The 27022-nt window shown below is 36.8% G+C and overlaps 2 protein-coding genes across 3 annotated transcripts in view; one reads left to right on the top strand and one right to left on the bottom strand.

The window, feature by feature from the left end:
* col4a1 (collagen, type IV, alpha 1) overlaps positions 1-20386 on the bottom strand; it is a 50536-nt gene extending 30150 nt beyond the window's left edge. For both annotated transcript variants that reach the window (XR_008907289.1, XM_056754488.1), the window contains exon 1: positions 20162-20386. Coding sequence is in view for 1 of the 2 variants with exons in the window: in XM_056754488.1 (XP_056610466.1) it covers positions 20162-20230 (69 nt within the window). In the remaining variant the exon portion in view is untranslated. The remainder of the gene's footprint in view (positions 1-20161) is intronic.
* An 80-nt stretch (positions 20387-20466) lies between these two features.
* The window catches only part of col4a2 (collagen, type IV, alpha 2), a 79644-nt gene continuing 73088 nt past the window's right edge, over positions 20467-27022 (top strand). The window contains exons 1-3 of the mRNA XM_056754487.1: positions 20467-20623; positions 20871-20969; positions 21045-21096. Coding sequence (XP_056610465.1) covers positions 20929-20969; positions 21045-21096 — 93 coding nt within the window. The 5' untranslated portion in view covers positions 20467-20623; positions 20871-20928. The remainder of the gene's footprint in view (positions 20624-20870; positions 20970-21044; positions 21097-27022) is intronic.

The following is a 27022-nucleotide window of genomic DNA, read 5'->3' as shown; positions in this document are numbered from 1 at the left end:
CAATATAATCGTAACACATTTATTCTCTGAGCATTTTTATGTCACGTCCACAACGCAGAATGTCACGTCCACGCTGGAATTGCCCAGAACATAAAATAAATTGAATCCACAATACCACACATACCCACCAGGAGGCAGTAAACCCTTGATATTCTCATTTGCAGCAGGTTCAGAGATGCCATTGATGACCAATGACTCAATGGAACGCCGAATGGATTTTTGATTTGTTTTGTAAATAAAATGGCCAATATAATTATGTTAGCATGAACACAGCTGGACAAACTGCTTTGTTTTACAAAGAGTGAATTAAATGTGTGTGCAAAATGGATCTTAGTCACAGTATGCATGATAATGAAGATTACATTTATAGTGAGCGGCCTTTTATTATTTTAAGCATACGTGTATGAAAAACTGACCTCAGAATGTCACATCTGACCAGCCAGAATAAAGTATTCCGGTGCAACACACAGAGTAGCATAAGGAGAAAGGAGTTAGTTTGCATGCATACAGACTGTCTGGTCCTCCCAACACTATCTGTACTGCAAGATGTCCTACCGTATATCATATAGCTTCTTTTGGCAAAAGAATGTAACAGAACCAAAGACCCAAATGGTTGGGCTGAGCGTGCATGATACCGGACCCTGGGAACAGACCTACATTTCTCTGTTCCTCCATCCATGAATCCCTCTATCACTCCCCGTCCAGCCGCTCTCTCCCTGTGTGGGGCAACAAGCCAAATGTCTGCAGCCAGATCACATCTGGAGAATCAGGCCTGGCGAGCACTTCCACCAGCTGTTGTGGTCTGGCCTGAGACGGCAATGCCCCCACCCGTGAGCCCACCTTATGTCCTAACTGAGTCAATGTGTGGCTGCTGAGGACCATGAGAATCACTTTTTTCAGTCTCAAGTATCACCTCTGCTATGGGCAGTTCTGGAAATTTCTACAAACGCTTTCCAACCCTGGGGTATAATCGCCGTATGTGAACGACCTGAAATCTGGCAATAACATTAGATCTGACATCCCTATTGTAATCTCAGTGCCAATAAGAGAAATATTTTAGAAATTCGCAAACACGCTTGTCTACACTACAAGGGAACAGAACGTCATGTAAGTAAAACGCCCATGCATTCTATCACCGTTGTTTTTGAATCTTTTCACAAAGTGCTACACAGCTTTAAAACGTTTAGTTTCATCTATCAGTCATATAAAACAACGCAAATAAGAAAACCATCACTGTAACCACAGGGAGTCACAAATTGCAAATTTTTGTATGAAATAAGATGTTTGATAAAATAGATAACCTTAAGTTATTTAAAATTTGCCTCATAATCTTAATTTAAAATCTGAAAATGCACTTCCGTCCTGAAATGACAATCCATCTATAATGACGTATGTTAGACGGCTTGGGCGGAGCATAAATTAACCCCTCCCCTCCAACTGTCCCACTGCTGACAATTCCATTTCCAAATGTAATGGAGGTTTTATACATCCAATCAAATCGTGGTGAAAGACAAAAGCCACACCCACTGTTGTTCCTCATTAGAAACTCGGAAATGTGTCAAAATAAGGAAGTAAAACCATTTTTTGTGGCCTGTCTCACCTCAGCTCCATCAAGAAATCAAATCATACTTGTACAGTACTGTACAGCAATATCATCATGTTTAGAAATTGAAGTAATATTTATCATAAAAACTACTTGTGAAACGCTTATGAAAAGCATTTTATAAATACAGTTTAAATAAATTGATTATTCGTAAAAATATTTTATATATTTATAACTCATTTTGGATGCTGGACCAGGTTGAAAAAAATGATGCCGTGTTGTGTCATGTATTTGTGTGCAAAACTGCTGCCATGCCTCCATGACATAAAAACAACATTCCTCCAAAGAATGTACAAAGAATCATCAAAACATTTTTTTGACCAATATAAACCACTCAACTGTTATCATATCAATATCTTAGTAAAATGACATGACATAAAATTCGAGTCTTTTACCCATGCCAGCATCCAAAATAAGTTTCAAGCCGTTTTTTATATTTGAAAGAACCTTTGACTCTCAGATCTTCAAAAAGGATTATAAAGAGATCTTTCTCCCCTCTTCTCTTTCCTGTTAGACTCAACCATCAGATCTCTGAAGGCCAAAGTCAGATCTTTTGAGTATCAGACATTCCTGTTTATCCATTGCATGACGTCACACATGAGTAGCGAGATCTCCACGCATATGTATAAATTGCTTTATCGATCGAGTGTGGGTTCTAGCGCTCAGAGATCCTTTGATTTCTATCAGCCGCTTCAAACCGCAGCAGGTTAATCTGCAGCATGAATCAGAACAGCACGGGAACTGCTTTGAAATGTGTATTTTTTTTCCTTCCTGGGTTGGTCTTGCATCCCAGTAAACCCAAACATCCCATAAGCAAAACAAAAGCACGAGCAGACAAGAGTGTTGATAAAAGTCTTAACAAGTAATGGTTTTATAGTACTGAAATATGGGGTTCCATTTGTATTAAACATTAGTCTTTATAATCCTGTCGTCCTGCCTTTTTCACTGTTGTCCTTATTGTCGTCTGGTTCTGTCAACTTTACTATTGTTTTGTCGTGTCGTCCGTGCTGGCGTACTAGATGTCGTCCGTTCTGTCATCTTTGCTGTCGTTTTTATGTTATCTTGCTCTGTCAGCTTTAAAAACATTTAAACTGTGTCAAATCTTTGCACAGGAACAGACGCAAAGATGTCCAAACAAACGTCTTATCATCCTCCCAAAAAAAAGGTTTGCAAACTGTTTCCATACCAACATGTCTATAACTTTTTCCTGAACGCGCAATGTGGAAGTCGCGTCTGACTTGTGACTGGAAGGAGACCAGGAAGAATAACAATATTTATCACAAAAATTTAATATTTGAACAATGGACATCTGACCCTGTATTTTGTTCTTGTTGTGGACGTTATAGAATATATTTTTTCTGCATTGTGCAGTGAACTGAAAGCATAGAGTATAGGTATCAAGAGGTGAAACTCAATTGAACCTTACACTGCAACACCGGCGTACTGCCTTTCGGAAACTTTTTTTTGTGAGGATGATAAGACGTTTGTTTGGATTTCCTTGCGTCCGCGCCTGTGCACATATTTGACACAGTTTAAATGTTAAAGGTAACAGAGCAGGATAACGGATCAAAACTACAGCATGGACGACAGAACGGACGACAGACAGGATGACAGCACGGACGACAGACAGGACAACAGAATGGACGACAGACAGGATGACAGCACGGACGACAGACAGGAACGACAGCAAGGACGAGAGAACAGAACGATAGTAAAGTTGACAGAATTTAGAAGACGACAAGTATAACAGGTAAAAGACGGCAGGACGACAGATTAAGACGACTTCAACAGACAACATACACGTCAACATATACTGATTTACCTGAACAAGTAAGCAATGACTGTAGACAAAGAAAAATGTTTAATACAAGACACAAAGCATTTTTGGCACAAATGGAACCCCATACTGGAATGTCTTAGCTTTAAAACAATGATTGTCCAAGTGTCTTATCTGTAGATTTTGTGTTTGATCTTTCGAGTGTAAATGCTAACATGTTTTTATAGATACATCAACTAGTCCTCACTGCAGTGTTCTCAGAGCAAACAACTCTAGACAGTGTTAAAAAAAGAAACGGGCAGGCAAACACAGATGCAACTTGTTCTCACCTTTGCTTTTGTGCTGGTTAAAAGTTGAATAAGTGAGATATTTGACACCTTCGGTGTTAGCAGAAGGCAGATTTTTTAACCCTGTCATTTCTTTGGCTTGAGAGCAAATAATGCACTTATGTTGTGGAGAAAGTATTGTGTGTTATTTGTTACAAGCCTGGAGAGATTGTTTTATAAACATGCATTTATTTTGTGAATGAGCAGTTATTTTGTGTTCCTTTGAGGCAAACAGAATAAACATTAAACAGATTTGTTTTGCATGACTGTGCATGCAAGCAAATGATAAATCTATCGAAAAAAACTGTTTTTAATAGCTTATTTTGCTCTGTGTATCCGTTGCCATGGCCACTATTTGTTTTCGTGAAACAAGGCATTTTCCATGAATGGGGTACATATGTCAAAGCAATGCACAAATCGTATATTTTTCTTATAGGAACTATTAAACTACGTCAAGTAGTATTATTGCACTATTCACACTGCAAACAACTAAAACATTTGCTTGTTTGCTTTGTGAATCAGGTACACACGCATTTTGTACACAAACATACAAATAAACCACATTGTAAAATCGCTCCCACGATATTATGCTGGTCTATGTGTGTTCTTGTGAGTTTTAAAGCCTCAAGATTCTAAACATATCATCAAGTGTTTATTTTACAAGGACACAGATATTACAGAGATCAGTTTGATAGTAAGAGGCCAGCACAAATGCAATTTAAATGTACATGGCATTTTAAGAGAGTGTTAGAGGGCACTTAAAAGCTCCTCACATTGAGTGCAGATTCAGATGGGAGTGTTAAATAGTGAAAAAGATTGTGAAATTAGGCCCTTAAATGCCTGAGTTACAAACAGTTTGGGTGAATTCTGTAAGCTTGGCTTCCTTCCATGTGTATTTCAGCACTGAAAACCCAGCACGGGCTGTCTTTAACTTAAACAGTGTGGAAGACAAATGTAGTGTGTAATGTATGTGAGAAGAGAGATAGAAACAGCATGTGTCATGTTGATCTTTTTCACTGACAGAATGCAGTGGTGGAAAGGGGGAAGGAATTATATCAGCTGTCTAGTAAAATCAACAGTTATTATTAAAAGAAAATCCATGACATGCCCATTATGCAACAGGGGGGACATTTCTAGTAAATCAGTTACTCGTCACGTTGAGCAATGACCTGGACACAATGCATCAAATTCAGTCTTCATGTCCATGTTTTACAGTTTTTACCTAACCAGAGGAACAATAGTATTTCTTTAGAAAAAAATGATCCTCAAATGACTGATGTGATGATTTTATATTGCCTTAAAGGGACCGTTCACCCAAAAATGAAAATTTTGTCATCATTTACTCACCCAGAAGTTGTTCCAAATATGTATACATTTATTTGTTCTGATGAACACTAAGAAAGATGTTTGGAAGAATGCTTTTAAACTCTTCTTGCCCAACATTGACTACCATAGTTTAAACAATTGCTATATATTTATATATTTTTTGAACACAAAAGAAGATATTTTGAAGAATGTAGGAAAGCAAATAGTTCTGGGGCACTTTTGACTACCATTGTAATTTTTCCTACTATGGTAGTCAAAGGTGATCTTTAGTCGAATGTGCAATAGACAACATCAAACATCATCGGATGAAAAATTGAGAGTCGGAAAAGTGTTTTAGCTGCCATCAAAAGTCAACATTTCACATCAAATTTATTCACATCTAGATTATTTTACACTGTAAAAAATCCCATTTTCTGGCACCAGAATGAAACCGGTTTTCCTGTAAAATTACAAGTTTCCCTGTAAAATTAGATGTTTTCCTGTAAAATTAGATGTTTTTCCGATTTTCTACCTGTTATCCCAAATGTGCTGTCATTTTCTGTAATGTTACAGTTTTTGACAATATTGTCAAAAAAAACAGTAAAAAATCACTTTAAAAAACTGACATTTTCTGGCACCTGGGTCACTAGAAACAGAATGTAAAATAACCTTTTTCCCCTTTAAAATGACATGTTTACCTTCTCTTCTTGTAAATTTTAGTTATTAAAATTATTGTTTTCTGACCGTATTTTTTTAAGTACCGTAAAATTACAGTTTTTTGGACATTGTACGTGGAAGAGCTGTAAAAAATTAAAGAAATAATCTGTAAAAGTACAGATTTTTTTACACAATTAATACCAAAATATATAGAACATAATGAAGGACTACATCAAATCTCGTGAACTATGTAAAAGCACCCTCTGAGAAATAACATCAAATCTGGGAAGCTGTGTGGGAACATTGCTGTGAGAATGAAATGGACAAGACGACAGATATGTACACCATGAGAGAGCATTAGTCTCACAATCACACAATTATTTCCTGTAGTTTAGACACGTGAGGGCACTTTCTTTCAAGCCTCTTAAAGATTGTCTGATTACTTCTGTGCCTTATCTTGAGGGATGTTTATCTTAAAAGAATCAGAGTATTGTTTTCTTTTTTTTACTAAAACAAAAGCTTTCCTGTTGGACATGCCCTGCCAAATGCAACATTCATTTTATCTGGCTTCTCATATCTCTAAAAAGTAGGGAGGCTTCCTTCCTTTACAGATAGAAATGTCTTCAAAAAACTTACATTCTCTGCTTGTAGCTTAAAACTGGGTTTCTGGACATAAAGGCTGTTTTCTGGGCATTAGTTTATTGATTTTGAACTACACTGTAAAAAAAATCAGAATCTTCTGTCAGCTGGATTGACAGAAATATACCATAAAATAATAGTTTTGCCGGTAAAATTACAGAATATAAGGATATATTATCAATTGTTTTTCCCATTTTTCTTGTAAATTTCCTTTCTGTAATTTAACGTTTTTTGACTGTATTTCAAAAATACATAAAAACATTTTACATGGAAAATCTGTAAAGTTAAGGGTTTTGTTAACATTGAAAGCTAACAACTATTACTTGGTCGGTCCTATCAGGATGCAGGATTCCTGGAAACCAGCTATCATCTTGCAAAACACAGCTACTGGAGGATTCCCAATAGGAATTACAGAAGGGTTGAGAGTGTCCAGTCTACAGCATCTACCTACACTTTAACAAATACAGGGCCGTAAAATCATGACATTCACGCTAAATCAAAACAGATTACAGCTGCCATATGGAGGACATTAAACATGGCTCTGCTAATGATTTCATTAGCAAAGCGAAATGCTACATTTTTGCTTTAGGGTGTAACCCCAGCTTGTTAAACACTAAAACTGCAATGAAACTAACAGGTTGAGTTTACTGTGAGAAAATATAGCACCCAAGACCTGTTTAAACATCTTTCATGTGAACCACATACTCAAAACGTTTGAATTTCTGTGTGCAAAAAACAGCATTAAAATTTTAGCATCGAGCTCATGTTTGTCACTTTGCTTTTTGGCTGCATATGCAGGGTGTAAAACATATAAAGTATTTAGGGTGAACTGAACATGAAGCATGTCTGAGTCAAGTCCAAAGGATGCGTCCTACCACTCTTTCCTCTTTGTTCAATACAGGAATGTATAACATCCTATTTTAACAGGAAGTGTGGCTTTCCTGGTCAACCGTGACGTATTACAGTAGCACATTTACTCTAATAATGTCTTTGTGTCAGCACTTGACAAATGGACTTGACATCTGCTACTGGAGCCAAAAGCACTGCCAATAGGAAATGCTCTCTATAACAAGAAGAATAAAAGGAAATCTGGTGATTCCACACCAGCTCAAAAACGGATCATCCCTTTTCGGATGAAGTCATGGCCCTTTATAGGTGCTATTGTTGTTACTGCGAAGAACTGACCATCTGTACTGTAATCCACTACATGTATTCCAGCGGCATGGTCAGACACAGTAGATCTTTTTCCCACAGCTGTTAACACTAAACATGAACGCAGTCATTCAGTGTTTTATTGTTTCAACATGTATACATCAACATGCCGTGGAGAGAGCCAAAGGCCTATACGCTCCATTATCAGAGGGTCGGCATGCATTATCCTACACACGCTTGGAGGCTGGAAATGACTTCATCGGACAACAATGACAGAATGTACCATTGTGTTTTGTGTGCATGATTTGTGCTGGACTGGCACATGAATGTTGAACTGAAACAAAATTAGTTATTAAAGTACATTTAAAATTGATTATGGTTCGCTGTAAAGTGGCTAACTAATTTTACACATAAAGTTAGTATTGCAGCCTAAAAAATCTTGAAATGATGCAGAAATAATGTTATGTTTTTTAGAGTGCTAAAATGGAGTTTACCGTAACGCAGTTGAAACCATTTATTCCCATCTGCTCTCTCAGGAGTGGTCATGCTGGATTCACTGCCATAGATGGCATGAAAGTGAGCAGATGATATTAAACCAGCAGACGTGAGTTGAATTTGTTTACTTTGAATATTCATTTCCAGATAGCAAAAAACACTGAATGAGAAGGTTTTTTGGCCCGCGGATTTAAACTTGTCAAATGACAGGATTTTCAGATGAAAGAAAACATCTCAGCAATCAGAAGCTACTTGATAAAAAGAAAACAATAAAACACTGCTCTAGATTTTCCGAAATATTTCACTCCCACTAAATAAGTTGCATGACAATAATGTTTGTGGGTGGGGCCATCAGATTTGCTATATTTCAGTGCTTTCTGTATTTTGACAGTGGAACATCACTAACGTATAGAAGGTATTCATAGCAGATAGAAAACATACACTTTTAAACACACACCAGATGTCCTGTAATAGAAAGCATGTCGTTCACTAATTTACCCCAGGGTATAGCGTAATTAAAAGCACGCTGTAGTTGTTTTTAGCCAAGGTTGTGAATTTTTTTTTATATTTCTGTCCACCTTTCTTCACTTCTTTCTGTTTCCCACAGTGCTTTTCCCATGAGTCATATTAGATCCAGGGTAGAAATTTCAGTGTTTTTTTTCCTGTCAGGACTCTTCCTCAGGACTCTTCTTATCAAGACCAGAGTCTGGATATTACTGACAATAGCAGATCACAATTCTGCTTACATTCAGCACAATGTGTGACACATGAAACATACATTTGCGCAAATATGTACATGTACACAAACTCTCAAAGTGGGTCCTAATATATCATATTAGAATGAGAAGTTAAAAACAGCCAACTGAGATTTAAAGAGTACATTTTGAGGATCAAATTTCCAATAAAAAGTTCAAATGTACCGTAGGAGGCAATACCAGGCTTGATTTTAGGATTATGTGAGAAAGAAGTGGCTGTGCTGCCATTCTTATTCTTCTATTACTTTATAACCCTTAAATGTCTAAACTGACAACCTTGGCCATTTTTTATGTATTTTAACGACAATTTTATTTGGATTACGACTTAAATTGCTTGTCATAGGTGGCTGATGTGCAACTATCCCATCTAAACCCATGCATAGACAAGAAATCAATTTTTGAATAAGTGTTCACTTAAGTGACTCTAAGCGTGAAAGGGTTAAACGTATGCACGTCAATAACAGAAAACAACGAAGTTAATTTGCATGTTCTGTTTCAATGGAATTCACCCATTCACTTCAAATGTTGTTTGTGCTATAAATAGTTTGTGCATAGCCTCGTGTCACTATTTAGAATGGCAATTTTCTCCCAATTTACAAGTAGTCGGTAAGTACTCAGCTAGACAAAATATATATCACTGGCCTAGTGGTTTTGGATATTTTACTGCAAAATTGTTACAAACTGCACCTTTAACTGGTAATGTGGAAATGTAACACTTAACAACCTTAAAAAAACTTTAAGGCTTAAAAGTTAAATTGTCACTGCTGTTGCAACTATTTTTAAACATCTGTAAAGACTCAACAAATTTTCATGTAGTCATCAATTAACTCTAATGTGGAGCAAGAGCAATTTGTACTAGCGTTAACTAAGTTGGTTGTCTGCGCTGAATTCTAAAAAAACGACAAGTGTTACATGCACCATCTCTGCCTAAAAGAAAGCATAGAGTGCTATTGAAATCTGAATAATCATGTCATGACTCCATTGGAAAACCATCCACCGACAAGAGAGCAAAGCTGTCAACAGCTGCTGTTCCGCAAGGAACCGATAAACATGTTAGGGGCATAGAGTGTCTCCCATAACATTCTTACTTGTCTGAGAAAGTATGCGAAAGATAAATCATCTCATTAACATAAAATCTTCAAAACATTCCTTCACACAGTCAAGCACATTTTATGAAGAGCATATTCTGGGAGGAATCAGGGGAGGTTGAAAAATATGACCCCTGAACATTTCATTTCAGCTGGGAGAGATTTTCAGTTGTCACACGACCTTTTGGGGGGCACGTCCAGCCTGGGTCGTGTTTATCCGACGTATGCAAGCGTACACTGTCTGTACACTGACCCTTAACCATGTCTTTTACACCGCTGATGTTGATTTTCTTCATTTGTGTGGAATTATGTGTTTGTAAGGCTTTTATAACTTTGTAAACCTAGTAAACTTTCTACATCTGCAAAGCCAATACCATAATTGATTGCAGAAAATTCCAACACGGTGGACAAAGAGGGGAAAAAATCTAATCTTTGTGCATTTTGAAGTATCATGCTTAGGTAAGCAACATACCAAACTATATGAAAGTCACTAATGAATTGAGCCAGAAAGCAGGACAACAATTCATCACATTCATTTTTGAGACAGAGCATAAATATTGATGAATGATGAGGTAGCACCACATCAGCCCTCCCTGTCTCTGACTCATCAAATCATTGCACTGTGAAACCAATTCTCTCTGTGTAGGAGTATTACCACAACCAGAAGACGGAAGGAACTCCCAAACTAATCCTTCAGCCATGGAGGAGTTTCCCTGCCTTAAGAGGATGCTGAAAGACTATGGTTATGTTCTGTCCACAAGCTGTCAAAAAAGACTAATAGCATTGTGTCAAGAAAACATCTTCATGTTAATGCACACACATGCAAAGATAGCCTGTCACATTTACTCTACAGTTATGTCTCTGTGCTACATAGACATGTGAGGATGCATGTAATATGATCAAGCTACTAAACCTATTTAAAAGATTGTTTTGTAACAAAAAAATATGAAGGATTGAGTTTTGAGGCCTTTTTGTAATCAACGCTTATTTTTATGGAAACAGAAACTTTAAAGGGATAAAGTAACCCAAAAAATATAAATCTGTCGTCATTTATTCATTGTGTAAAATTGATTGTGTCACTGAACACGGAAAATATATTTAGAAGAATGTTTGTATCCAAACAGTTATGGGGCACTATTGACTTCCATAGTAGGAAACAAAAAAACTACTCGGAACATGTAATGGTCTTCTTTTGCATTGCGTATTTGGAGTTTCCTCATGAGAGTGCCCTCTGGCTTTCGGATGCAGCACCATTTTCTCGTACTTCCCTCAAAAACTGTGCATAAATCACGTGACATTTATCATCGGTTTATCGTGACAAACCTTACTGAAATATGAATATATGGTACTAGTCAATGGTGCCCCAGAACTTCTAGATTTCACATATTCCTCAAAGCAGAACGACAAATTTCATACAGTTTTGGAACAACTTGCGAGTGTGTTCTGGCACATTTGTCAATTTTGGGTGAACAGTCCCTTTGAACTCACCAAAACAACTCATGAATTATCTGTCATGTTTTAGATATTAATGCTAATTAAAAAAAGCTTGAGGTAGACACATGACGTGGGATAAACTAGACATGACACTGTGTTTATTGTTAAACCACAGGCAAATGCTATATTACTATATATTATGTGAAACAAATTTCATTTTTCAAAACAGTCTACTTCTGGTACTATAGACAGATCCATAAAGGCATAACATAACCCGATGGAACATGGAAGCGCTGTCCTGAATTCATGTGCACTGCATGGGAAAGTACTATACAAAAACCTAATTACATTCACATTTTTGTCATTTGATAGTTTGACTAATTTACAACACACACTGTTTGAGGCTCAAAAAGAGGATGGTGAACGTATAAGCATTTGCACAGAATAGCTTTTCTTGTGGGAAAGTGCGAGACACTGAGAAAATTCACAGTGAGATCCCAATGGAACGAGTACACAGGCCAGACTCTAAAAACAGCAGTTAAACCCTGAAACGTGAGAAAAGAGAAAGGTGGTAAGCAGACAGCAAAATGCTGAGAAATAACACAACTGTTCAAAATGCGCTATAATAAAACTGAGCAAAACAAGGTGCAGGCCACAGAAGAATGAGTGTTTCCGTGTTTAAAGTAGGACTGTTCATGGAAAACAGGAAAAAGAATGTGATATTTAATAAATAAATATGTTATTATATTTAAATACACAGTAAATCTATACTTTTATGAACATAAGTTATGCAGGTGCATATGGGCTCGGGGGGATGGGGTGGCCGCAGCCATGAATACTGGGGCCCATTGCGAACGAATGGACAGGAACGCCTGAAAAATTATCGTGAGTGGACAGAGGGGAAGCCCGCCCCGCGGAACGCATTCGCAAACGGAGAGAGAGCAGCCCGTTAAAATGTTTGCATATAGGCCAGGTACTGACTTGCTACACCACTGTTACTTCAAATCATTACCATCCTAGCTATAATAAAACACTGCAGAAATTCTAATAGTTTCCATTAAAATATTATCATTAATCATTTGGATTTTTTCCATTAAAACCATTACAAAATGTCTTACTGCAGTGTGTTTGTGCATTATTCCAGTAAAATGTAATGGTTTTCTATTCCTGCCCATCTGCCAGAAAACCTCCCACCAATAGATGCAACACACACCAGCAGAGACCAACAGAGACTATTATGGTTCCCATTAAAACCAATATAATCCAATAGTTGTGATCAATTGATTTATGTTGTTTCTAAATGTGTAATCACTTGATAACTGTAGTTTTGAGCCAATAAGCTTTCAGCAATCCGTTTGTGAAGTCTTATGGGAGTGTGAGAGCCATAAAAAGTTTTTGCTCTTTCCCTTTTGGCCTCAAGAGAACTAATGCAGATGAAAGGTGTGGAAATGCTTTCTGCTGGTTTTATGGTCGCACAGGTAATACAGAAATGCAAGGCCAAGTATGGCAACACACTCACATGACAAATGAAGATGCCATCGCTGTTCATGCTCTGCTATATCTCACCGTTCGAGAGACACATCTGGACGTGGTTAACACAGGAATCACCCAGTGTCATTCTTTTACATGAGTAATTTATACTACACAAGTCAACTACTGTAAAGTTTAGAATATCACGACTTCCTCAGCCAAATTTCATGACTTTTCCTCAGCTCTTGCGTAAGCAAACAATAAACCTACATTGTTTTAGAGACAGGAAATCTCTCCACTTGATGTCCAAAACAGAGCAGGAAGGACTGGGATGGCACATCAGGTTATTGTGTTTTTGGAACAGCCGTTGTAGTTGCACTATATTTAGGGGCTGCATGTCAGACGTGCTTCGGGTTTAGTAATTAAAATAACATCTGTGTCTCCTTTCAGTCTGATAGGTTTCCAGATGATATAAAATGTCTTCCACAACATCCTCTAAGGTGCGGAACGGAGTGTGTGTCAAAGGTACTTCGTCGCCAGATGTTTATTTTAAAGCAGCAGGATTATTTTAAAGCAAGGGGAGAATATGTGTTACAGTGATTTCACCATGGAGGGTTCTAAGGAGCCATGTAAATGTTTAATTCCCTTACCATGGTAGGCATTATCTAAACTTAAAGGGACAGTTCACCCCCCAAAACAAATGTTTGTCCAAATCTATAAATTTCTTTGTTCTAATGAACAAAGAGAAATATATTTAGGGGAATTCTTGTAACAAAACAGGGTGAGTAAATGAAAACAGGATTGTAATGGGTGAACTGGTTCTTCAAGGCTGCTCATGGTTGTCAAGCGACACACTTTTAATTTATCTTCATTTTATGGTTTTCAAAGGGCTTTTATAACAGCAATCACTCAGATTTTTCTATTTTTAAATACAGTATATAAAGAAACTGTTGGGTAAACTATTATAATTGTCTATGCTTAGTCTAACTTGAGAGTTTCAGTCCTCTCATCATGTGCTGAGATATAAAAAACATGTCAACATCTTTATCTGTGTTTATATCTAGGGCCCAGAATATCATCGAGGCAAAGGCTGGAATATTATAACTTGGGCCAAAAAGCAACAATCTATATCAATCAACCAGAATAACCAAGCAACCATGAATAACACCCTAGCTATGCACAAAAAAAACCCATCATAACACATGCATAGAAATGCTTAAGCAAAATCAAATCGTGCAAGGTCGCTTACATTTAATAACATTGTCAAAATCATGCTACTGAAACAAGTATGTTTTTTAGTGTAATGTTAATACAACTGCGCCATGTGGATATCTGGCACAAGTTCCACAAACTGTGCCAATCAAAACTGTAAACAAATGCCCCATGATGCACAACAAGGGTTGGAGCAACCAATTACAGAAATTTGTGTTTAGTCAAAGTTTATCATTTGTTTATCGTTTGCTCTGGCTTTTCTGTGTCAAGCTGAAGTCATGTCAGCAGTGATTTCAGAACAGATACAGAGAGATTGCAGTGACTAATGCCAAATTCATTTTACTCTCTTCTGAAATCCAACACACGAAAATATGACAATGCACAAAAGGACTACAGCCATATCTGTCAAGTCTAGAAACAGACACCCACAGGTCCTGGCTTCGTGTGTATGTAGTAAGGAGCCTTATGTGAACCATGCATGATCCCCACCCCTGCTGGTCTACTGAACAATAAAGCGATAAAGAAATCAAACTGCAATTGAAACCCTGCATTCAGAGCGCTGGCCAGTGAGGCTGTCATAAACAATAGTTATCTGTTCTCCAAAAAATTGCACAGAAGCCTTTAGGCCTACTTATAAATGCTCTCCGAGGCCTGATTCTACAGAGTCGTCTATTATCTGCCTCGTTCTGTTGGAATCACATGAATTAGGAATTATTTGTTTATAAACATATGCGATCATTTCACGGTGACTCATGCTGACATCGTCATCAGTGTTTTTAGACTGAGTGCTCGGCTGGATCATCTGATCTGCAACAGTGATGACAATTTGAGTTGTTTGTTCTAGAAAATTCTGGTCAAATGTGGCTCTGTGAAATCTGTCAGGTTATAAGCATTCTTCCAAATATCTTTCTCTGTGTTCATCAGAAGAAAGAAATGTATACAGATTTGGAACAACTCGAAGATGAGTAATTGGTGACAGAATTAATTATTTTGGTGAAGTATCCCCTTTAGTGGAGTCAAAGACCTGGAAAAACATTTAAAATAAACAGAAAATTAAATGATTCTGAAAGATGTAATAGAGTACTTAGGAAAGTTATAAAGTACATTGAAAAATAAACATTCAAGATGTGCAATTATAGGTCCCTTATCCAACAATCACTTAATCCCATAATTTGTGACATTCACATCATGAACTAATTTGTACAAAAGGTCAGATTTCTTTGCTTCCATTATCAATTCATGCTAGGGTTGCACAGACCTTCAGATTTTGCGACTTGTGGATATAGTTCCTAAACCTGACCTCATTTCTGGAAGAGTGTTGCTCAACAGCTGCATTGTGATTTTCACGGGGTCTTAAGACCTCAAATGTGAAAAAAATGTGTTAAAGGGACTGTGCGCAGGAGACAGGGCTGTATCTTTCGCTAGGTTTTATGGCCTGGAGTAGGAATGGTGCAGATAGTCAGAACATTTATTCTCTGTTTTGAGGCCGACAAAAACAGCTGCATAAACAAACCACCCAGAACAAAGTGTGAATACATGGTGTGAAACGTTTTCAAAGTGAGAGAATACAATCTCAAAAATGTGGGTGCTACAATAGGTTCTAAACAATTATGCCTTAGAAAAAACATCCCAAAGAACCATTCAGTCAAAGGTTCTTAAAAGTTGCATATCTTTCTTAAGTTTTGGTAGTTTGACGGGTCTTTTCCCACAATAAGAACCTTTGTTAAAACAAAAAGGTTATGCAGATGTTCCTTTATGCAATAATATAGCCAAAAAAAAATTCTTACTTTGCCATCATTTAGCAACTTTAATTTTTAAGATTGTACCTAAAAATTCAAACATACCTCTCACAATGATGTAGTAATAATATTATGAAAGACAGTATAATACTCATATTTTCATCATGAGAGTAATATTAATCTGATGAAGGCATTGTCCCTGAGTCATCGCTCCACATGCCTTTGACTGACAGGGCAGATGGGTGTCTCATGCATTTTGAGCCAAAAGAGCTAGCTGATTTCCCGAGGGTAAGACCAAAGGATCTGCTATGGTATTGCCCGGGTCCAGCCCACATTCCAGCTGAGGAACCCTGAGACCTGGAACTCCATGTAAACTGTGACCAATCTCTACAGTCACAGTGTAATAAGGCAATTAAAAGCTCTGAGAATGTGAAATAGATGTGATTTACTATTAGTTAAATAGTGGAATAAAGCATTTGTTCTGAATAAATCTTTGCCTTGATTTAAACAATGCAGAAAAAAGAATTTCCCTGTTAGGACTGTGTAGTGCACATCACATAAATCAGAGGACCCACCAGTCCAAATAGTCTAAAAAAAGGTGCCCTTTAACTTCACATGCTATTCCCATACCTTAAGTGAAATTTCAATATTATCCTTTCAACCCTTGGATGGGTTTGTCCATTTATTCAACCATTGGGACAATAAGTACAGTGTTTTTCCATTTCCTCCAAAACAGCTCATTTGGACATCAAAGGTTTTGGAAGGACAGCAACGATATTATCTGTATCATTTTTTCAAGGATATCTTTGAATACCAAACAGTTCTGATCATGGGCCGCCATTACAGCTGATGAAAAGCACAACTTTTTAAGCGATAACAAATGTGTATGTGTAAGTCAGTGCTTTATTAGTAAACACATCATCGAGTTAATCTTTTAAGTAAAGTCTTGACATAATGACAAGACTTACAATTGTTGGGCTGTACTCCAATAGGTTCAGAGCATAAAGACAAGTGACAGCTTCAAGACCACCCAGGGAAAGACAAACACACATACACTCTATTAAAGAGCATTTTACAAGTTGTACGTGTGTGTGTGATCAGATTACTGCATGTTATAGCAGTATAGCATTTCACTTAGAACTTCCTTGTCAAATTACCGGCAATGTCAATGAAATGCACTTTGAAGTAAACATAAATGAGATTATCACAATTTACGATATTATATGACTATCCCACCGTTTTCCTCTGTGGCTGCTACTTTCTTTCAATTTAGGAAGAAAAGAGTGGTCAGTCACTACACAATTGAGTGTTTAAATTAAGATGAAATGGGACTTTTCTGCAATCTGCTTTGCATTTAGGATATCCGAAACATGGTTGGATGGTGCTCAAGAAACATTCTCCTTTTAGAAAATCAGTTTAAGCGAGCATAATTTAACCGATAGAAACACGCTTTTCTTATTTAAAATGTAAAAAAAGCTATAGTGACTGACATTTAAAGCTTTCTTTCACACATTCAAACTAATTCTCATATGATTGTATTCATGGCATGAGAAAGAAGTGAAGTAAGCTGGGGAGAAAAGGGTGAAAGGAACAGAGATAAAAAGTTGTAACTGTTGCTTCCTCTGTACTGGCATTCCGACCGTTCTCTCGGGAGATGTTGGAATAGCCTGATCTGGTGAAGGAAGAACAGTTTGTAACATTTTCCCTCCAACTGGACCTCATCCATTCTCCTTTTCCCCACTAACACCCATCATAGCATGTGCGACTTCCAAGAATTAGATAGACGACCCACACACGTACGACTTTCACAGGCAGTCTCAAGGGCCAGGGCGGTCAGAAATACAACACACTGCACATATGTCAACAGAGGAATTTCCTTCACCAACACAGGGTGTGATAATAATATTTGGTGTAACATTTAGGTGACGTGTGTGTATTTAGACAATACCAGTAAAAGCTTTTGCATGGTTCAAGTCCTTCATGTGCAAAAGCAGCATCTCCAATAAAACAACCAATGCCGGTACCCATTCACTTCATTGCTGGGTTTCCAACATTCTTTCAAGTATATTGTTTTATCTTCCGCAGAAGGAAAGTCATAAAGGATGGAAAAGACAAGAAGGTAAGACTGATGACAGAATTTCCATTTTTGGGTGAACTATTATTTAAAATATGGTTGTCACTTCCAGGCTCTCAAACACGTTACCTCAACAAACTTCTAAGCATTCAATTCACTCATAATTCATTTTCTGATTTTTACCTAAGGTCCTTGTAGTTTTTGATGTGATTGAGTTTACTCAGTGATTAATTTACTACAATCAAATAGGGTTGCCGAGTTCACTTTCATTACATTCAAGTGGGGTATCTAATCTGTGCGACCAACCTAATGAAATGAATTAACTACAGGAAGTGTGCTAGGGGACAGTCCCACTAATCTGATGGAAGCTGAAGTGTAGACATGTGGGCCCATGGCCTTTTGAGAATCACAGTGGATAAACAAGCATGGAAGAAATGGTATGCAGCTGAGCTAACTGAAACTCATCTGGATCACCAGCCTTCCATTAATGTATATAGAATCGAGAATACGCAAAGCACTGATTTGGTAAATTGATAATAACTTTTACCCTTTGAATTTTCAACCACCAATCTACTCAGGAAGACAGAATGGCTGTCCTAAAATTATTCTGTATCTTTAATCATCCATGAATGTCATCTTTAAAGGGATAGTTCACCCAAAAATGAGAATTCTATCATACTTACTATAGAAGTTACAAATATGCATACATTTCTTTGGTTGAAATATATATGGACAAATACTTGAAACCAAACAGTTCTTGGACCCCATTGACTACCATAGTAAGAATTACTATGTACTTTTAGAATTACTTATTACTATGTAGTCAAAAGTAACTCAAAACTGTTTGCTGAACAAAAAAAATATATATAAATTTTTCCAACTATGGTAGTCAATAGGGTTCAAGAACTGTTTGGCAAGCATTCTTCGAAATATGTTTCTCAAGGAGATTAATACAGATGTGGAACAACTCAAATTCGAGTTTGCTGACAGAATTTTCATTTTTGGTCCAACTATCATTTTAACAAACATTCAGACTCCCAGGACACCCCGGCAAACACTTAAAAGTTTAAATAATCCTTCAATATAACAATTTTTAGGTTTGAGGTTTTTAATGACCCTGGGAACTCTTCTCTAAAATAACAGCAGCAACTATAAAAACAAATGGTTAGACCTTTTGGTGTTTGTCACACACAATTGAGGAAAAACAATGTTATTGTTTTCCGTATTATTGTTGTTGTTGTGTATGTTAACAGCACAGTAGCCTATACACAATCATGACTTTTCTGCCAGTCACAAAAGGCATGATTGGTAACCTGACAGGCTCTAAGACAATGAAAGGCTGACCCTACAATAATATTGTTATTTACTTTATCAAAAATAGGAAAGGTTATATCACTGAAAAAACTAATACTGTAGAAAACAGTCAATATTTCACTACAGAATAAGGCAGGTATAAATGGATTGAAGTATGAATGAAGAAAATCCTATTTGTCAGTGGAAGTTACAGTTTTGTGCATTTCTCTCATCATTATGGCCATAAATCATCCTCCACTCTTATCACCCAGACACCTGTGCCGTCAAGAGTCCATGCTTTGCACATGCTTCTCACTGGACTCCCGCCCACAGCCACACCCCCCACAAAACATGTCCTTAATACAATTCCCCCTCTCTGAAATAAAATATATGTAAAAATTCAACAAAAACACAAGCTGCATATTTTTAATTCTCTTCAACCAAATGTGTGGTGGGGCTCATTCATAATCTGACATTGTCTGTGTATTGGCTGGTGAAATGCCTTCAACAAAAGGAAAACAACATTCAGATGGCTAAAAAAATGTTTTCTGAGGTTCACAGAGAAAAAGAGAGAGAGGAATAATCCAACCCCCAGATGACACCGAAAGGAGTGGCAAATATAAAGTGTAGAGAGAAACGCCTCAGCAGAGAGCTGTATCACATTAGACTGTATACAACACTGTATTAATAAAATGGTTTAAGTCTGCAAAAAGCACAAAAGTTAACCAAACTATGCCCCAGACATTGGCTAGATAAGTGAAGTGGTCAGGAAGACAGCAAACAAGTAAAAATGCAAAATTTCCAAACAGTCTTCATACTATTACACATAAAGTAAGGTATATGGAGGTGGGCCATATTAATAACTCTTTGAATATATCAGCACTATAAAGATAACTGATCAATTCACGTTTGCTGATCCTAAAAATGTTCGGCTACATACACTCACGAAATTATTTTGTCGTCTATGTGTCAAGTGAAAATGTTTGCAAGTAAAAATACTGGAACTTGAGCTACTCGCGCACGACTTTTACGCACTTCTCTGCGCGCCCTTTCGCGAGCTTCTAACGGACCATAAATCGGTCAACAGCACTTATTAAATAACTTACAACATAAAGTTATCGGCAAATTGTTTTTGAACTTACCTTAGCTGTACTCTCGTCTATGCTCAATGAGACTGTCAGAAGAAAAAGAGTGCCACATAAAAGCCGCATCTTCACGCCTTTGAATAATGTCCGAAAGGACAATTTATTGACGGATTCTTCTCCGTTTCAAGCAAATGTTGCCTATCTTCTACCGAGCTTGAACTATGCGTTTGTCTGCATCTTTGCTCTAAACGTAATGTGCCTGTTGTTGAAAGTAAAGTCTTGTAGATGAGCCCACCACACCCCCTGTCAGGAGCACGACCACCCATCAATACGCACGACACAACCCTGTTTAGAAAACTATCACTTGCATTTCAGCATTGTTAGAGGACGTATATGTCTGAAGATCAGAAATATCCTTAAAATACAACTGAGACAGGTTGGATTTTAGGTAGGACGACGAACTTTCCCAAAGCGTGAACGCACGATTGAGCGCGTGCGCCAGGAGTCTGCTGGATCGTGGTAAGAAACTCGTTGCTTCTCTAAACTTTCATTTTTGGAAAAGATATAGCTTATTAGTAACATCAATAAGCTCAAGTCGATATTATTATAATTAAAACGCATTAGAGAATAACGATACGTTGAGATATGTGAAACTGCATGGATAGTGCGCCATCAACGCAAGAGCACCGGGCTTGAAGAGCCGATCTATTTAAACGTGACATAAAACTGCGAACGTTACTAACTTTAGTCCATCTGTAACTTTAAGGACATTGAGCATGCAGTAATAGGACACTGGGAGAGAGTTCATCTGTTAGTACGCTTGGATGGAGGGTGACAATCATCTACAGCACTGGAACACATTAAGGTAAAAGCTCGTGTTTTAGAAACATGTGTTTTGTTTTTGTGAACACGTATATTTACTTTATTTCTTAAACTGCAGATGTTTGTCGGTGTGCCTTACAGTCCTTATCCTTGCGACAGACGTAAACGCAGTAAGTGTTTATTAATGTATTTTGTAAACAAGATGTGAAAAGTGCAGATTGAGGTGTATTATTTGTGCATCACTCCTGGTGCTACAAAGTAGAAAAAACTTCAACTCAGACCATCAAAGTGGGAGTGTCCCGTTTGTAGGCTACTACAATTCCTAAACATTTGAACCTTTAACAGTTTTTTAAATAAATACCTGTTAAAACATTATTCTTCATTTTACCATTCTCCTTTAAGGCTCTATATAATACTTTACTACATTTGACTAATATTGGAATATCCATTTGTGGGTATTTATTCTGGTAAAATAGTAGTGGATAGTTCTCCTTTCATCCATATTTGAACAAAATTGTCAATTCCAACATGTAAAACTATGTTTTGCATATAGCATCATATGATATTATATGTGTAGGTTTACTAATAAACAGTTTCTTATGTGTTATAATGAATGAGTACAGCTCTTACACTATGGGGTGATTTTACCACGATCACATCTTTATTTTGCTGATCCACATGTTGATATGTATTTCTGGCACCATTCACACCAGCCGCGATCACAGCAGGTTCAAAGAGCTGTAGGGCATTTGCCAGCCACCTGTAAATGCTCCTTTAGCTTATAACCTAATTCATTTATTTAAGGGTAGCTGTGATATGCAATCTTTCTGAAGAACAGCTATACTGTCAGATAAAAATGTACCCAAGCGGTCACTGGGGAGGTACTCTTTTAAAAAGTACACATTTGCACCTGTAGAGTGCATATTAGTACCTAGAGGTACAGTGCCCTCCACTAATATTGGCACCCTTGGCAAATATGATCAAAGAAGGCTCTAAAAATAAATCTGCATTGTTTTACATCAAAATTCCAACATTTCATGGAAGTAAAACAATTTGAAGTAGGGGGAATTTCACATTGTTATTGGCACCCCTGGACATTCTTATTAGTAAAATATCTCCCAAGTATATTCCCATTAATATTTAAATTTTCGGATTAAAAACGAAATGGTTGAAACAAAAAAAATCCCATTTCCAACACCAGGAAGTGTTAAAAGAAGTGTAATTGGACTTGAGATCTTGCAAATCTGCCTGAAAGAGAATGTATGTCTATATTTTCTTAATGCACAGCAAGGATAAGATTTTGAGTGGCATAAGACCATTCAAAGATCACAGATGGAGAATAATAGAAATTAGTTTTAGTTTAGTGTCAGAAAAAAATATATATAAATATAAAGGAAAACTGTACCTCTATCACCACAAATTGTTTGGGACACTGATCAAGAAACAAATCTTCTAATCTCATCCAAATATAAACTATGGTGATATAAAATGAAAAAAAAAATCCATCAGCACATTGGTTCAAAATAAACATCAAAATAAACCAAAAATGGGTCACTGAGCACAACATCTTGAGCCTGCTATAGCCATCCCTGACCTGAACCCTAAAGAAAATGATTGGGATGAACTGAAGAAGAGGGAGATGGAAGAAGATGGACTCGGGTGACTCTCAATATATTCTAAAACCACATCAGACTGAAAAGACTCAGAGCTGTTTTTCTTTCAAATGGAGGTTGCAGAATGTTATTACAAGGGTGGCAACAATTGTTGCCAACATGTATGGGAGAAAAAAAAATTACAATGTGATATTCCCCCTACCTAAATTTTTTTTCCTTCAATTAAATGTTGGAAAATAGTAGATTTTTTTAATAAAACATCAAAACGAGAAACAATGTGATTTCTGTTTACAGCCTTCTTTGCTCATATTTACCGAGGTTGCCAATATTAGAGGAGGGCACTGTACATAAGGTACCAAATGTATATTGTACACACTGTATCGCTTCCAGTGACAGCTTGGGTACATTTTTATTTACTAAAACAATGACAATGCTTGCTTGGCACATAGATTTAGGCTACACAATTCATATAAGCATCTGCTTCATAAATTGTAAGTCGATGACTTCCAAAAGAGTGTGTTGATAAAAAGTTTCAGTATGTTTTCTCTTCCATGGAGCACAAAAGTTCATTTATGAAGAATTACCTTCATTCTGGTTCTGATATTCTTAAAGATTATACATATAAACACTTTATATTTCAAGTCTTTTAATGCTGTATCTATGGCAGCTCTTTTTAAGGAACATACCAAAATGTAAGCTACTTTGCCAACTACAACTACAACTTGCAAAGGAACATTGAAAATCTTTTTAGTTTTATAACTACCTCTAAAATGCCAAACAGATGTTGATTCATGTTTTATTATAGTTTTCAGCACAAGGTCTCTTTATTTTTACAGTGGGTTATTCCCCAGTATGATCCATGGTCAATGTTGTATATTTGTTGTGGCTACAAGCTTTCAGCTTCAGACTATATACAGTACACCTTTCACCGCATCATGCTAATAGCTCAAGCTTCTTATCTTTATTTAGGGACATGATGTTTATGCAGAATCCAGAACGCCAAATCTGACCAGGCACTCCAAAATTGTTGTTGTATGTTTACCATAGTAGATCAAGGTAAAACAAGTGCTTCCTGAGTAATACAAGTATCTAAATAAGTAGCAGATAGAAGCGTAGCAAAAAATCGGTAATTATGCAATCTGATCGAAATTTTGATTTATTTTCATGGTTTAATAAAAAAAGGAAAAATTCAATTGTTGGGTCAAGAACTAACCTATGTGGATTGTTGTTACCCAACACACCCAAGTGCTCATTGTTGCTATGACTTGGATATATATATATTCTATATTTTTTCATTTTAAGGCTTGGCAGTCCCATTCCACATCCAGTTTCCTTATATGGAAATGTGGAAAAGTGTGATGGATCCATCACAAAGTGTAATATATTCAACAATGATGTTGAATTAAGATGGTCAATCCTCACATAGATACACTACAAAAAGAAAGTCACACAGGTTTGAAACAACCCAGTGATGAGTTTCATTTGGTTGTTTTACATATAATGTTTATTTGATTTATTTGAATATAAGAAGCCACATTGTCTAAAGCCTTATCAGATGTTGTGCTTTCCTGATCATAAACTTGTGACTCCACTAAGGGCAGAATGTGTGTGCATTATACCAGTACAAGGAGTGTAGTGATTTTAGATTTAGGCCAACCTATTTTTAGACCGGCAGTAATTTGTCATGCTGGGCACAGGGTACAGGGTATGGTCCTGTGAGCAGTGTTGGGTGTAACTAGTTACTAAGTAATTAGTTACTGTAATTGAATTACTTTTCCATTGAAGAGTAAGGTAAGGTAATTAGGCAACTCTTGTTTTTCTGTAGTTTAATTACAGTTACTTCTGATGTATTTGAAGTAAATCATGTGTAAAATATTCACTAGTGGAAATGACATCAAAATTATAAGTCTAACTTTAAAATGAATGCTTTTCAGTTAATAAGAATAAGTTATGTAGTTATTATTTATTTGAATTAATTAAATAAGTCTTTCATGTCTCTCCTTGAATCATTTCCAATCAAGGTTGATGTAAGATATAGAAAGTCATTAGTAATAAGTAATTAAATACTTTTTGGAGAAAGTAATTTGTACAGTAATTACACTATTGAATATGTAATTAGTTATTTAAATAAATAATAAGTATTAATAAGTAATTCATTACTTTTTCAGATTATTTTACACAAAACTGCCTGTAAGTGACCTCATTTGGGGGCAACACTGTATAGAGCGTAAGGATAATATGGTGTATATTATTATTGCACATGGATTTGACCCAGAATAGTCATAACGTTTTCACCTTTCAAGTAGAAATGTACAAAATTTACATCAATTAGGTTTTTGTTAAAAACTCAATATGCTTTTATTGTTCACTGTACACTTGTCTTTACACCCACTGTAGAAAGCATCCAATTTTTAAGCAATGTTGTGTAAATACATTCAAGAGGATTAAGATTTTTTAATGTGGAACAGACAATAAAATCCCCTATTTAGGGGTGATACAGCATTTGGTGTGTTTACTGTAAATGTAGTTTTTCGAGGGGGGGGGTTGTTTTATAAGAGTTAAGAAGTGTGTTGAGCTATATTTGAATCCATTCTACATATTTTCCTTTTATAATACAGTAAACGAAGAAAATGTAAAACAAGTTTTCAGATTGTCTCTGGGCCTTAATATAATACCTAACAACAATATGTGTCCTCATATTAAGAATGGTATTTTTTTGCACATTTTTACAGTAGTAATTACAGATGTATAAATGCCATGCTTTAAATGAAAGATTTGTATACCTCAACTCAACTCAACTCAACTTTATTTATATAGCGCTTTTTACAATTTTCATTGTTACAAAGCAGCTGTACATGAGACACATTTAATACAAGTATGAATTCTAAAGCAGCCCCCCCGGCCAGGCAGATAGTGCAAAACAATATGCAAACGGTGGTGAGGAACCCAAAACTCCCATCGAGAAAAAAAACCTCAGGGGAACCCAGGCCCAACCAGGGGATTCCAGTTCCCCTCTGGCAAAAGCTGCTGCCTCTGCACAAGCTCATCAGTGCTTGCACAACAAGGCTTAATAAAAATATAAAAATTAAAGATTATCATTAACAATCTAATAGCATTTGAAATGTTGTAGAAAAAAAACAAAGTTGTCGCGTCCTTTATCCAGCTCTATCCTCTTAGCACTTGTCAGGTCACCGCTTCCCATTCTCAGCTCTGCCATCAGGTCTGGGCATGAACTGCATCCTGCGGTAACCTTGGAACAAAGAGACAAGACTGGCTGAGAGTAGAGTACTGTTCTGCACTCTTTGATGCAACAAGTACATCATTTGTTGTTGGATGTGTTCCTGGTTCCGGTTGATCTAAATAATGCAGCCTAAATCCTCTGAGGATTAATATTATGGAGGTGTAGTGTATGCAAGATTAAAAAGATGAGTCTTTAGTCTAGATTTAAACTGACAGAGTGTGTCTGCCTCCCGGACCGTGCAGGGAAGAATATTCCAAAGTTTAGGCGCTAGATAAGAAAAGGATCTACCACCTGCACTTGATTTTGAAATTCTAGGTATTACCAACTGACAGGACCCCTTAGAGCGTAATGTACGTGGTGGTCTGTAATACAATAGAAGTTCATTCAAATACTGCGGCGCTAGACCATGTAGGGCTTTATAGGTAATAAGCAAGATCTTAAAGTTAATGCGATGCTTTATAGGTAACCAGTGCAAGGTTGACAGAACCGGGGTTATATGCTCATACTTTTTTGTACGTGTAAGAACTCGAGCTGCCGCGTTTTGAACCAGTTGCAGTTTTTGTAATAGGCCCGCAGGGCAACCACCTAGAAGTGCATTACAGTAATCTAGTCTTGATGTCATGAATGCATGAATTAATTTCTCTGCATCTGACAGTGACAGCATATGACGTAATTTAGATATATTCTTAAGATGGAAAAATGCAATTTTACAGGTGTTGGCGACATGGCTTTCAAATGAGAGAGTACTGTCAAATACAACGCCAAGATTCTTAGCTGATGACGAGGATTTTATGGAGCAACCGTCAATCGTTAAGCAGTATTCTTGGTTGTTACGCATAGCAGTTTTCGGTCCAGTAAGTAACACTTCTGTTTTGTCCGAGTTTAGTAGTAAAAAATTGTTACTCATCCACATTTTTAAGTCAACTATGCAATCCTTTATTCGATGAAACTGCTGGGTTTCATGAGGCATCGAGGAAATATAAAGTTGAGTATCATCAGCATAACAGTGAAAGCTAATTCCGTGTCGCTTTATTATATCTCCTAGAGGTAGCATGTATAATGCGAAGAGCAGGGGTCCCAAGACTGAGCCCTGTGGTACACCGTACTGGACTTGTGATTTGCGGGACACCTCATTGTTTATTGCTACAAATTGAAAACGGTCGGATAAATAAGACTTAAACCATTTCAATGCTATTCCGTTAATGCCGACGTAATTTTCGAGTCTATGTAGAAGTATGCTGT

This window comes from Triplophysa dalaica, chromosome 8 (genome assembly GCF_015846415.1).
Source record: "Triplophysa dalaica isolate WHDGS20190420 chromosome 8, ASM1584641v1, whole genome shotgun sequence".
In the NCBI taxonomy this organism is placed as follows: Eukaryota; Metazoa; Chordata; class Actinopteri; order Cypriniformes; family Nemacheilidae; genus Triplophysa; species Triplophysa dalaica.
The sequence above is the reverse complement of the archived record's forward strand: the minus strand, read 5'-3'. Positions and strand labels throughout refer to the sequence as shown.